This window comes from Pipistrellus hanaki (assembly GCF_964339955.1).
Source record: "Pipistrellus hanaki genome assembly, chromosome: 2".
Lineage (NCBI taxonomy): Eukaryota > Metazoa > Chordata > Mammalia > Chiroptera > Vespertilionidae > Pipistrellus > Pipistrellus hanaki.
Window position 1 is genome coordinate 106,940,113 of NC_140504.1, and position 13,044 is coordinate 106,953,156.

At 40.7% G+C, this 13,044-nt stretch overlaps 1 protein-coding gene across 8 annotated transcripts in view; it reads left to right on the plus strand.

Moving 5' to 3' along the window:
• Positions 1-13,044, plus strand: part of IQSEC1 (IQ motif and Sec7 domain ArfGEF 1) — a 227,441-nt gene that overhangs the window by 175,703 nt on the left and 38,694 nt on the right. For 7 of the 8 annotated variants that reach the window (XM_084872432.1, XM_084872430.1, XM_084872434.1 and 4 more), the window contains exon 2: positions 8,970-9,258. The exons of the other annotated variant lie outside the window; for it this stretch is intronic. In XM_084872432.1, the coding sequence (XP_084728558.1) occupies positions 8,970-9,258 (289 nt within the window). The remainder of the gene's footprint in view (positions 1-8,969; positions 9,259-13,044) is intronic. 8 annotated transcript variants of the gene reach the window in all.

Sequence of the window (13,044 nt, forward strand, 5' to 3'; positions counted from 1 at the left end):
GAGGAAGCTCCATTCTGTTCTCCTCAGTGGTTGCACCAGTCTGCATTCCCACCAGCAGTGCATGAGGGTTCCTTTTTTTCCACAACCTCGCCAACACTTGTCGTTTGTTGATTTGTTGATGTTGGCCATTCTGACAGGTGTGAGATGGTACCACATTGTTGTTTTGATTTGCATCTCTCGGATAATTAGTGACTTTGAGCATGTTTTCATGTGCTTCTTGGTCTTCCTTCTGTCTTCTTTTGAGAAGATTCTATTTAGATCCATTGCCCATTTTATAATTGGGTCATTTATTTTCCTTTTATTTAGTTGTATAAGCTGTCTGTAGATGTTGGAGATTAAACCTTTATCAGTGATAACATTTGCAAATATGTTCTCCCACACCGTGGGCTTTCTTGTTGTTTTGTTGATGGTTTCTTTTGCTGTAAAAAAAGCTTTTTTATTTTGTTGTAGTCCCATTTGTTTATTTTCTCTTTGGCTTCCATTGCCCTAGGGGCAGTATCAGTGAAGAAGTTCTTTTGGCATATGTCTGAGATTTTGCTGCCTGTGGATGCTTCTAGTATTTTTATGGTTTCCCGTTTTATGTTTAAATCCTGTATCCATTTTGAGTTTATTTTTGTGTATGGTGTAAGTTGGTGATCTAGTTTCATTCTTTTGCATGTATCTGTCTAATTTTCCCAACACCATTTATTGAAGAGACTGTCTTGACTGCATTGTATGCTCGTGCCTCCTTTGTCAAATATTAATTGAGCATAGTGATTTGGGTTGATATCTGGATTCTCTATTCTATTCCATTGATCGATATGTCTGTTCTTGTGCCAGTACCAGGCTGTTTTGAGAACAGTGGCTTTGTAATACAGCTTGAAATATGGTACTGAGATCCCTCCTACTTTACTCTTCTTTCTCAGGATTGCTGTGGCTATTCGAGGACTTTTATTATTCCAAATGAATTTTTGGAGAGTTCTTTCTAGGTCAGTGAAATATGCTGTTGGAATTTTAATGGGGAGTGCATTGAACCTATAAATTGCTTTGGGAATTATAGACATTTTAATGATGTTGATTCTACCAATCCATGAACATGGTATATTCTTCCATCTGTTTACACTTCCTCTGTCTCTCTTTTCAGTGTCGTGTAGTTTTCCGCGTATAGGTCTTTTACTTCCTTAATTAGGTTTGTTCCGAAGTATCTTAATTTTTTTTGCTGCAATAGTAAATGGGATTGCCTTTTTAGTTTCTGTTTCTGTAAGATCATTATTGGTATATACTGTGTTTCCCCGAAAATAAGACATTCTCCGAAAATAAGACCTACTTACAGGTTTCTTTCTGAGTGAAATATAAGGCATTCCCCCGAAAATAAGCCCCCCTAGGCTAAACATGAGAGATTTGGTCCACTGATTCTGAAAGAAATGGAGTCACAAGAAATTCACCAGGAAATTCAGGAATTGGATTGTTATGATGATGTTCCAGAAGATGATGACATGATTGTCATTGAATAAATGAGTAAATTCTTGATACTGTAAAATTCATAGTTTGTCTGGTTTGTACTACTGTACCGTATACAGGTAATAAATTTCCTTTATTTTCATTTAACAATAAATGTGTACCGTATTCTTCATGGAAAAATAAGACATCCCCTGAAAATAAGACCTAGTGCACCTTTGGGAGCAAAAATTAATATAAGACACTGTCTTATTTTCGGGGAAACAGGGTAGAAATGCCATAGATTTCTTGGCATTAATTTTGTATCCTGCTATATTGCCAAATTCATTTATTAAGTCATTTAGTTTTTTGATGGAGTCTTTTGGGTTTTTTATGTACAATATCATGTCATCTGCAAATAAGGATAATTTTACTTCTTTTCCAATTTGGATACCTTTTATTTATTCTTCTTGTATAATTGCAATGGCTAGTGCTTCCAGTACTATGTCAAACAGGAGTGGTGAGGGTGGGCAACCCTATCTTGTTCCTGTTCTTAGAGGGAATGGTTTTAGTTTTTGCCCATTGAGTATGATGTTGGCTGTGGGTTTATCATATATAGCTTTTATTATGTTGAGGTATGATCCTTGTACTCCCACCTTGTTGAGAGTTTTTGCCAGGAAAGGTTGTTGGATTTTATCAAATGCTTTTTCTGCATCAATTGATATGATTATATGATTTTTATCTTTCAATTTGTTTACGTGATGTATCACGTTTAATGATTTGGGGATATTGTATCATCCTTGCATTCCTGGAATAAATCCTACTTGGTCATGGTGTATGATCTTTATGATATTCTGCTGGAGCCGATTTGCTAGAATTTTGTTGAGGATTTTGGCATCTATGTTCATGAGGGATATTGGCCTGTAATTCTCTTTCATTGTGTTGTCTTTATCTGGTTTTGGTATTAGGGTGATGCTGGCTTCATAGAAGGAGCATAGAAGTGTTCCTTTCTCTTGAATTTTTTGGAATAGTCTGAGGAGGATAGGTTTCAGATCTTCCTTGAATGTTTGGTAAAACTCTCCTGTGAAGCCCTCTGGTCCCAGGCTTTTGTTTGCTAGAAGCTTTTTGATGACTGTTTCAATTTCTTCCCAAGCCACTGGTCTATTGAGATTTTTAGATTCTTCCTGATTGAGTTTTGGAAGGTTGTATTTTTCTAGGAATATGTCCATTTCCTCCAGTTTGTCCAGTTTGTTGGAATAGAGTTGTTCGTAGTATTTTGTAACAATCCTTTGTATTTCGGTGCGGTCTGTTGTTATTTCACCTCTTTCGTTTCTGATTTTGTTAATTTGGGTCCTCTCTCTTTATTTCTTGGTTAGTTTGGCTAGAGGTTCATCAATCTTGTTTATCCTTTCAAAGAACAAGCTCTTGGTTTTGTTGATCTTATGTATTGTTTCTTTGGTCTCTATGTCCTTTATCTGTGCTCTGATTTTTGTTATTTCCTTCTTTCTGCTTACACTGGGCTTTTCTTGTTGCCCTTTTTCTAACTCTTTGAGTTGTAGAGTTAGATAATTTGTTACCATTTTTTCTTGTTTTTTTCAATAGGCTTGTAGAGATATGAACTTCCCTCTCAAAACTGCTTTTGCTGTGTCCCATAGATTTTGGATTGTTGTGTTTTCATTGTCATTTGTTGCCAGGATGTTTTTAATTTCTTCCTTGATTTCTCTGGTAACCCAGTCCTTGTTCAATAGCATGCTATTTAGTCTCCATGTGTTTGATTTCTTTGTATTATTTTTATTGTAGTTGATTTCCAATTTTATGCCACTATGATCTAGAAGATGCTTGATATGATTTCTATCTTCTTGAATTTGAAGAGACTTTGCCTATGTCTCAACATGTGGTCTATCTTTAAAAATGACCCATGTGCACTTGAGAAGAATGTATATTCTTTGGCTTTGGGGTGAAATGTTCTGAAGATGTCAATTAATTCCATCTGGTCTAGTGAGTCATTTCGGATTGATGTTTCTTTCCTGATTTTTTGTTTAGATGATTTGTCCAAAGGTGACAGTGGGGTATTAAAATCTCCTACTATGATTATATTGCTATTAATCTCTCCTTTAATGTCCTCCAGCAGTTTTTTTTTTTTTTTTTAATGTATTTGGGTGCTGCTGTATTGGGTGCATATATGTTTACCAGAGTTATTTGTTCTTGTTGGATTGCTCCCTTTAGTATTATGAAGTGGCCTTCATTATCTCTTGTTATGTCTTCACTCTGAGATCTAATTTGTCAGATATAAGTATTGCTACCCCAGCTTTTTTTTCATTTCCATTTGCCTGGAAAACCTTTTTCCATCCCTCCACCCTCAGTGTGTGTGCGTCTTTTTTTCTGAAATGGGTTTCTTGTAGACAGCAGATATATGGGTCTTCTTTTCTTATCCAATCTGTTACCCTATGTCTTTTGATTGGAGCATTTAATCCATTTTCATTTAAAGTTATTATTGATATGTCCTTATTTGATGCCATTTTTATTCTATAACCCTGTATTACTTCTTCGCTTCCTATTTCTTTATTTTTACAGCAGACCCTTTAGCATTTCTTGCATTGCTGGTTTGGTGGAGATAATTTCCTTTAGTATTTTTTTGTCTGTGAAGCTCCTGATTTCACCTTCAATTTTGATTGATAGCCTTGCCAGATACAGTATTTTTGGATTCAGCCCCTCCTTTGCATGACTTTGTATATTTCATTCCATTCTTTTCTGGCCTGATGAGTTTCTGTTGAGAAATCAGTTGCTAGTCTGATGGGGGTTCCTTTATATGTAACTTTTCTGTCTCTCTCTGGCTGCTTTTAAGATTCTTAGTTTGTCGTTGGTGTTTGCCAATTTAATTATAATGTGCTTTGGCGTCGGTCTTTTGGGATTCATTTTGCTTGGGACTCTGCAAGCATCTTGGATTTGTGTGGGGTTTTTTTCTCTATCTCAGGAATGTTTTCTGTCATTATTTCTTGAAATACATTTTCCATGTCTTCATCAATTTCCTTTTCTTTTGGAACCCCTATTATTCTAATATTGTTTTGTTTTGTATTGTCCCAAAGTTCCCTTAGGCTCTCCTCCTGCTTTTTAATTTTTTTAATTTGTTTTTTTTTTCTAGAAGCTGCTCTAATTGGGTATTTTTTTTTATCTTTTCTTCTAGCTCACTGATGCGGTCCTCTGCTTTTTCTAGTCTGCTCTTGATGCTTTCTATTGAGTTCTTCATAGTAGCAATGTCATTTTTCATTTCTTCTTGGTTCATCTTCATTTCCTCTTGGTTCTTCTTCATTTCCTCTTGGTTCTTACTCATATTGTCAAATTTCTCTTCCATTCTTTTTAGCCATCCTATGATCATTACTCTGAATTCTTGGTCTGGTAGGTTGCTTGCCTCTAACTCGTTTACTTCCTTTTCTGGTGATGCCTGCTTTTCTTTCATTTGTGGGCTGTTTCTTTGTCACCCCATGTCTCTTTTCAGGATGTCTGGTTATGTAGATCTCTCTCTCCTTGTGCTCCAGCAGAGGGAGGGTAGGGTGGACTGGAGCTATGTGAGCTGAAGCCAGGGTTGGGGACTCTGGAGTTAAAGCTCAGAAGGCAGACACCTGTTTCCTGTGCTGAGTCACTGTCTCACAGTGCTGAGAGCATCTTTCTGCAGACCTTTCTGGATAGGCATTTTTAATACCTCAAAGAATTGGATTGCCACCTAAAATACAACATGAGTTCTATGTGTCTCCATCCATTTATCTAAATCTTCTTTTTGAATCTTTGAGAGACCAATGAAAAGTTTTCCATTCATTCTGCTTAATTTTACAGCCAGCTTTTTCTAATTGTGCCTGAAAATGACTTGAAGTAACAAAGGATCCTGCAGGAGTATTAATGGTAGGCTGACAGTTGTGGGACTTGTTGGCTTCTGAGGCACAATTTCCCAGTTAATTTTGGTTTTTCTTTGAGATCTTTATAAGAGTCTAAACAAACTTCTAGGGAAAATCAGCCTTTATGTGTGCCCTTCTTTGGTTGAGCCAGATAAGGTGAATCTCTCTAAAGACAGCTTTACACCCTGGAGAAAGTATTTCCTCAGGCAATTCCACAAAGCTTCTTTGTCACCTAAGAATACCTGAGATTCAGGTTGGGGAAGGAAGTGTCCTTTCTCTTTTGGAGCTAACTAGAGTTTAGTCTCTCATTTAACCTTTAAGGGAGTGGTGAAAAGATAACTTTAATACATTTTCTTTATAAATGTTTTTACTTTTCTTAAATAACTCAAAAAATAGATAAGAAGAGGCAAAAAAGTAAATGCCTACAGAGCTGAATTTAAATGCCAAAAAAAGCTCCAGCCAAATGTCTTTTAAATGTTATCCAGGAAAGGTTTTGTTCAGGTTCTCAGTAAGCAATCAAATTAAAAAACAAAAACAAAAAACCCATACACCTAAACTGAGGTGACCAGACGTCCCGCTTTTGGTGGGACAGTCCCAATTTTTAACAATTTGTCCCGTGTCCCGCAGCATTTTTCAAAAGTCCCGATTTTTGGAAAGAATCTTTTAAATTTTTTGGACTTTTTTAAAATGCTGAGGGACGCCGGACAAATTGTTAAAAATCGGGATTGTCCCACCAAAAGCAGGAAGTCTGGTCACCTTAACCTAAACATAAAAGCAACAACCCATTTTACCCATTTCTCTGGATTATCTCAGCCCTTTTCTACCTCAAGAATTTTCTGAGAACAGCTCAGATAAATTCAGGATCTGTTTCCTAAAACAGGAAGGTCTAAGATTTCAAGATAAAACTCATCCAAGTGTACCCATTGTGAAGCAGGGAGCCAGGGGGACACAATGGGCCTCTGCTGGTACCTAGCACTGGGTACCTCGGTATGTGTCTGCAGGGTGGTCCAGGGTGGGCTTCTTCAGAATCCTGCAATACTATACCAAATAAATGTTGATGTAAGAAATGTCCAAACCTGTAGAGATTTTTTGTGTTTATTTGAGTCAAATTAAAGACATGCTGGGAAGTAAGATCTCAGATGCTCAGAGAATAACAGTTTTGCAGTCTTTTATACATTTGGAATTAAGGAGGAAGTAGAAGGATGCTAACATGAAGTCAAGAGAAAACAAGGTACAGGATACCGGTAGTTAAGATTATGTGCTTCCTTGAGAATGATTACTTCTGAGGGCTCTGAAAAAGGCATTTGGACAGGGCTTGCCTAAGGAAAGATAAGTCTTATAAGTCTGGGGCATGACTACCCACCATGACCTTCCCCGTTAGGAATTTATAATCAGATCACCCTGTGAGGTTACCTTTGGTTAGATTTATTACAGAGCCCCTTTACCGTCCACAAAACAATACTAACATTTTAAGTTCTTTGTGTCCCCATCCCTTTCTCTACTCAACACATACTCATGAGGCCCAAAGGAAGCTGCTGTTAGTTGACTGATGTCAGGAGAGTTGTGAAGGCTGGTATTCCTTTGACTCCTCAAAAGCATTTAGCCCTTGAAATGAGAACTGACCAGCCTGGTTCACAGCCAGATCAAGGCAAAGCACCTAGTCTTTTATTTTTTTTTTTTTAAATATATTTTATTGATTTTGAAAAGAGAGGAAGGGAGAGAAATAGAGAGCTAGAAACATCAATGAGAGAGAGTCATCGATCGGCCGCCTCTTGCACACCCCCTACTGGGGATATGCCCGCAACCAAGGTACATGCCCTTGACCGGAATCGAACCCGGGACCTTTCAGTCCCCAAGCCGACGCTCTATCCATTGAGCCAAACTGGTCTCTGCAGCACCTAGTCTTTTAACTTCTAGCCCAGGGCTCTTCCCCAGAGAAGGACCTCTAGTCACACTTTAGCCTCTGGGGAGCAGAATGGGATGTCCTTTGTCACAGGACAGCCACTGCATGTTCCTGGAAGCAGGGCCAGTTGGTGGAGTGGAAGTCTTTTTGTATTATGAGTTGGCTACCCAGACCTGGCTCAGGGCAGAATTGGAATAGACTGCATGGGTCTGTTGCCTTTGTCCTGGCCCTCTCTGCTCCAGGGTTTCCTTCCCTAACCCCTACTTTGAGTCTCACCTAGGAGTTGGTGAACAGTCTCACATTCTACACCTGGCAGTGTGGCCCTGGCAATCCCTGTGACAAGTAGAGGCAATGGAAGGGGGGTAAACAGTATTAAGGAAGGACTGTAGCCTAAGTAGGGCCTGCATCACTTCTCTGAAGTACTGGGCCCCAGAGAGATCCTGCACTAGCCTCAGGGTTTTATAAAATTTGAGTGATAGTCTACAGGGACAGGCAAATGGAAATATCTTAAATATCTTATACAAGATATTTATAAATATCTTATAAATATCTTGTATAAATTTCTCCCTTTGCTCTGTGCCCTATGCTGAAGAGCAGTCTGCATTGGTAACCAGTGTTCATCAGCTGAGTTCATGAGTTCAGGATGAAGTCAACCACTCCCCTCGTCAGCCCTGGTGCTTGGAGTTTGGGGAGGATATGTACGTGTCCTGGGGATGAAGGGCAGTGAGGTGGAGTCCTACCAACTTGGAGTCCTACCAACTTGGGCTTTAATCCTACTCACTATCTGTGCAACATCGGGCAAGTCCCTATGCCAGAACAAGTGCCACAGGCTCTAACAACAGACATTTATTCCTCACAGTTCCTGAGACTGAGAGGCTGAGATCAAGGTGTCACAGGGCTACTTTCTCTGAGGCCTCTCTCCTCGACATGTAGAGGGCTATTTTCTCCCCACATCCTTACATGGTCATCCCTGTGTGTGTATCTGTGTCCTAGTCTCTCATAAGGATTCCAGTCATATTGGATTAGGACTATAGTGACCTCATTTTAACTTAATTATCTCTTATTGACCCTACCTTCAAATAAAGGCATATTCTGAAGTATTGGGGTACTTCATGATCCCTGAGTAGATGCAGTAAAGAGTCACTTTTGTTAATTACTGTTTTGTTGTTTAAAACAAACAAACAAACAAAAAACCCTACAGAATCAGTGGTTTACTTAACGCAGATGGTAGGAGTGAGGGAGAGGAAGTGACAGGGTCCATTCAGTCAGTGAGTAAATCTTACTAGGCACCTCACTCCTACCATCTGCGTTAAGTAAACCACTGATTCTGTGGGTTTTTTGTTTTGTTTGTTTGTTTGTTTGTTTATAGGTTCTGCTTTAGGCATTGGTATCATCAGTGTCTCAATGAGCTAAACATCTGTCCTCACAAATTGACTTTTTTGTGTAGGAGATGGACAGTAAGCAAAATCAGTAAAGTGTTAGATGTTAGAAGGTGGTAAGTTCTATAGAGAAAATGAATCCTGAGGGAGGTGAGCCTCAGAAAGATGTGGAGCAGAGAGTCTTGGCAGGGTCCCTCTGGCTATACAGAGTGGTCAACTGCAGGAGGGTTAGGGGAAGTAGGAAGACTAGGGGTGTGGAGTTCCACTACCATGTGGTAGGCTGCCTCTTGGACATTACCCACTCCTGCCTTCTGGTGCCCCAAAATGCACTGGATTCTGGTTTCCTGCTCACTGGAGGCCTCTCTCCTCTCTCTTCTGCAGTGTGGAGGGCGAGGCCCCCAGCAGTGAGACCTGCACATCATTGGACAGTCCCTCGGCCTATCATCAGGACCCCTTAGCACCTGGCTCCAGCCTGAGCCCGGACCATTACGAACACACGTCTGTGGGCGCCTATGGGCTGTACTCAGGGCCACTGGGGCAGCGCACACGGAGGCCCAAGCTGCAGCACTCAACCTCCATCCTGCGCAAGCAGGCCGAGGAGGAGGCCATCAAACGCTCACGTTCCCTCTCTGAGAGCTATGAGCTCTCCTCGGACCTGCAGGACAAGCAGGTAGGTGGGGCCTGTCTCTTGGCCACTTGGGAATGGGCAGCAGGCTTGATGGGAGAGACCCAGCTGGGGTTGGCTTCTTGTCACTATGTCTTTGAGCCTCCTCTAGAAGTGTGTGTCCTTGTGAGTATCTGTGGACTGGGCGTCATTGTGTATGTCAGGTGAGCACACATTGACTGGATCTCCTCACTGTGTCCCAGTGAACGTCCAGACCAGGCATTGGGTGGGTTCTGGCTGAGAGGAATTTTAGAATGGCCACAGTGAGTCTGAGGGACGAGTCAGAGCAGGCCTGGGTTAATGTGTGTGTTCTGGGGGAGGCCAGGTAGGAGGGACTGAGAGGGGCTTTGATGACAAAACACAGAGCCCATGTCTGCCTTCCTGAAGTTCCTCTTTACACCTTGCCCTGCAACTCCAGATTTGGGGAGCCTGTCTCAGGCAAACAGGGTTGCTGCTTGGTTTGTGAGATCCAAAGTCAGCAGGAGAAAATAGGCCCTGCCATCAGCTCTGGGCCTGAGTTGGTGGCCCTGGCGTCATGGTCCCTACCCCCATCCCTGAATGCTAGCATAAGGGGCCTAGGATCTCAGGCTTGGGAGGGCCGAGAAGAGAGGGTTTGCCCTTATTGGCCAGGTGAGCTTACAGAGCTGCACTCAAAAAATAAACTCTGCATACAGAATGTGGGAGTGAAGTCACCTTCATGGTGAGGGGGGGAAAAACAGACCTTCTCTGGCTGACTCTGGGTCTGGCCAGGCTTTGAAAAGGCAATTTGAGCCATACACACCCCCTACCCACCTACCCAACTCCCTCCCCTGTTCTGCTAAGATAGCCACTCTGCTCAGCCTGCTGCTCCCTCTCCTATGGACCCCAGAGAACTAGTGTGTCCTGTGATGGAGGGAGGGAGCTGGCATCCCTGAGGAGGGTGGCTCATGGAGCTGGGCAGGCTCTTACTTCCCAGAGAGGTTAACAGACTACCAACTGGCAAGTGGGGACCAGTACCCATACTTGGTTGTGTGAGGCTATGAGCCATTTCCCCCAGCCCCCTCAGAGGCTCTGAGCAACCCTCTCCCCTGACACCAACATCTATTTGGCTTTATTTTTAGTTACATCTATGCCTCTCTGTTTATTCTCCATGACAGACTCTTTGATTCATTTTTAATTTAATTAAATTTTTTGTTGTTATATATGTTATTGATTTTTTACAGAGAGGAAGGGAGAGAGATAGAGAGCTAGAAACGTCAAAACATCAACCAGCTGCCTCTTGCACACCCCCTACCAGGGATGTGCCCGCAACCAATGTACATGCCCTTGACCGGAATCGAACCTGGGACCTTTCAGTCCGCAGACAGACGCTCTACCACTGAGCCAAACCGGTTTCGGCTGTTTTATTTAATTTTTATTGTTTTTTAAAGAGAGAGGAGAGAGAGAGAGAAATAGAAACATTGATGTGAAAGCCTAACATCCATCGGCTGCCTCCTGCATGCCCCCAAAAGGAACAAACCCACAACCTTTTGGTGTATGGGATGATGCGCAACCAACTGAGCCATACCAGCCAGGCTAATTCTTTTTCTTTTTTTACTTAACATGTTAAGCACCATGACAATCACCGGTGACTGTCAATATACTTTCTGTCTGGACCTTGTCAGTCACTGGTGACTGACAGTATACTTTTCGTTCAGGCCATATCAGTCACTGTTGACTGACAATATACAATTTAATAATTCTTTAATATTGGAAGTATTATATATGTACCACTTTTCCCCCCATTGACCCCTCTAGCCCATGCCCTCCTCCTCCCCGCCCCAGGCCTTCAGCACTCTATCATCTGTGACCATGGGTTATGTATATATGTATACAAGGTTTTTGGTTGATTACCTCCCTACCCACCCACCCTCCCCCATCTTCTCTCTGAGATTCTCCATTTTGTTCCATGCTTCCACACCTCTGATACACTCCGTTCATCAGTTTATTTTGTTACTAGATTCTACATATGAGTGCTGTCATGTGATACTTGTCTTTCACTGACTGGCTTATTTCACTTAGCATGATATTCTCCAGGTCTCTCCATGCTGTTTCAAAGGGTAAGAGATTCTCCTTTTTTACTGCTGCACAGTACTCCATGGTATAAATGTACCACAGTTTTCTTATTCACTCATCTACTGGTGGGCACTTGGGCTGTTTCCAGATCTTAGCTATTGTAAATTGTGCTGCTGTGAACATAGAGGTGCATACATTCTTTCTGATTGGTGCTTCTGGTTTCTTAGGATATACTCCTAGAAGTGGTGTCAAATGGCAGTTCCATATTTAATTTTTTGAGGAAACTCCATAGTGTTTTTCATAATGGTTGCACCAGTCTGCATTCCCATCAACAGTGTACTATGGTTCCCTTTTCTCCACATCCTCTCCAGCACTTGTCATTTGTTGATTTGTTGATGGTAGCCATTCTGACAGGTGTGAGATGGTACCTCATTATCATTTTGATTTGCATCTCTCTGATGATTAGTGACTTTGAGCATTTTTTCATATGTCTCTTGGACATCTGTATGTCCTCTTTGGATAAGTGTCTATTTAGGTCCTTTGCCCATTTTTTTAATTGGGTTGTTTGTCTTCCTTTTGTTAAGCTGTATGAGTTCCTTATATATTTTGGTTATTAACTCTTTGTCAGATGTATCATTGTCAAATATGTTTTCCCATATTTGGGCTCTCTTTTTGTTTTGTTGATGGTTTCTTTTGTTCTGCTGAAGCTTTTAATTTAGCTGTAGCCCATTTGTATATTTTCTCATTAGTTTCCTTTGCCCTAGGAGATGTATCTGTAAACATAATTGCTACGAGAGATGTCTGAAATTTTGCAGCCTGTGGGTTTTTCTAGGATTTTTATGGTTTCACCATTTACATTTAAGTCTTTTATCCATTTTGAGTTTAATCTTGTGTGTAGTGTAAGTTGGTCTCGTTTCTGCACACCCCCTACTGGGGATGTGCCCGCAACCAAGGTACATGCATGCCTTTGACTGGAATCAAACCTGGGACCTTTCAGTCGGCAGGCCGACGCTCTATCCACTGAGCCAAACTGGTTTCGGCTGAAGAGACTCTCTTAATTTCATTGTATGCTCTTGCCTCCATTATCAAATATTAATTGAGCATAACGGCATAAGTCAATTTCTGGGTTCTTCTGTTCCATTGGTCTATATGCCTGTTCTTGTGTCAGTACCAGACTATTTTGATTACAGTGGCTTTGCAGTATAACTTGAAATCTGGCATTGTGATTCCTCCAACTTTGTTTTTCTTTCTCAAAATTGCTACAGCTACTTTTTGATCCCATATAAATTTTTGGAGTATTTGTTCTACCTCTGTGAAATATGCTATTGGTATTTTAATAGGAATGGCATTTTGAATATGTAGGTTGTTTTGGGTAGTAGGGACATTTTAATGATGTTGATTCTATCAATCTATGAATACAGTATATTCTTCCACTTTTTTATATCTTCTTTTATCTCTTTTTTCAACATCCTGTAGTTTTCCAAGAACAGGTCTTTTGCCTCCTTGGTTGAGTTTATTCCTAAGTATTTTAATTTTTTTGGTGCAATGTTAATGAGATTGTTTATTTAGTTTCTCTCTCTGAGAATTTATTATTGGTGTATAAAAAAGCCATAGATTTTTGAGTGTTGATTTTGTATCCTGCTACATTGCCAAATTCATTTATTAAATCTAATAGTTTTTGGTGGAGTCTTTAGGGTTTTCTATGTACAGTATCATGTCATCTGCAAATAATGAGAGTTTTACTTCCTCCTTTCCAAT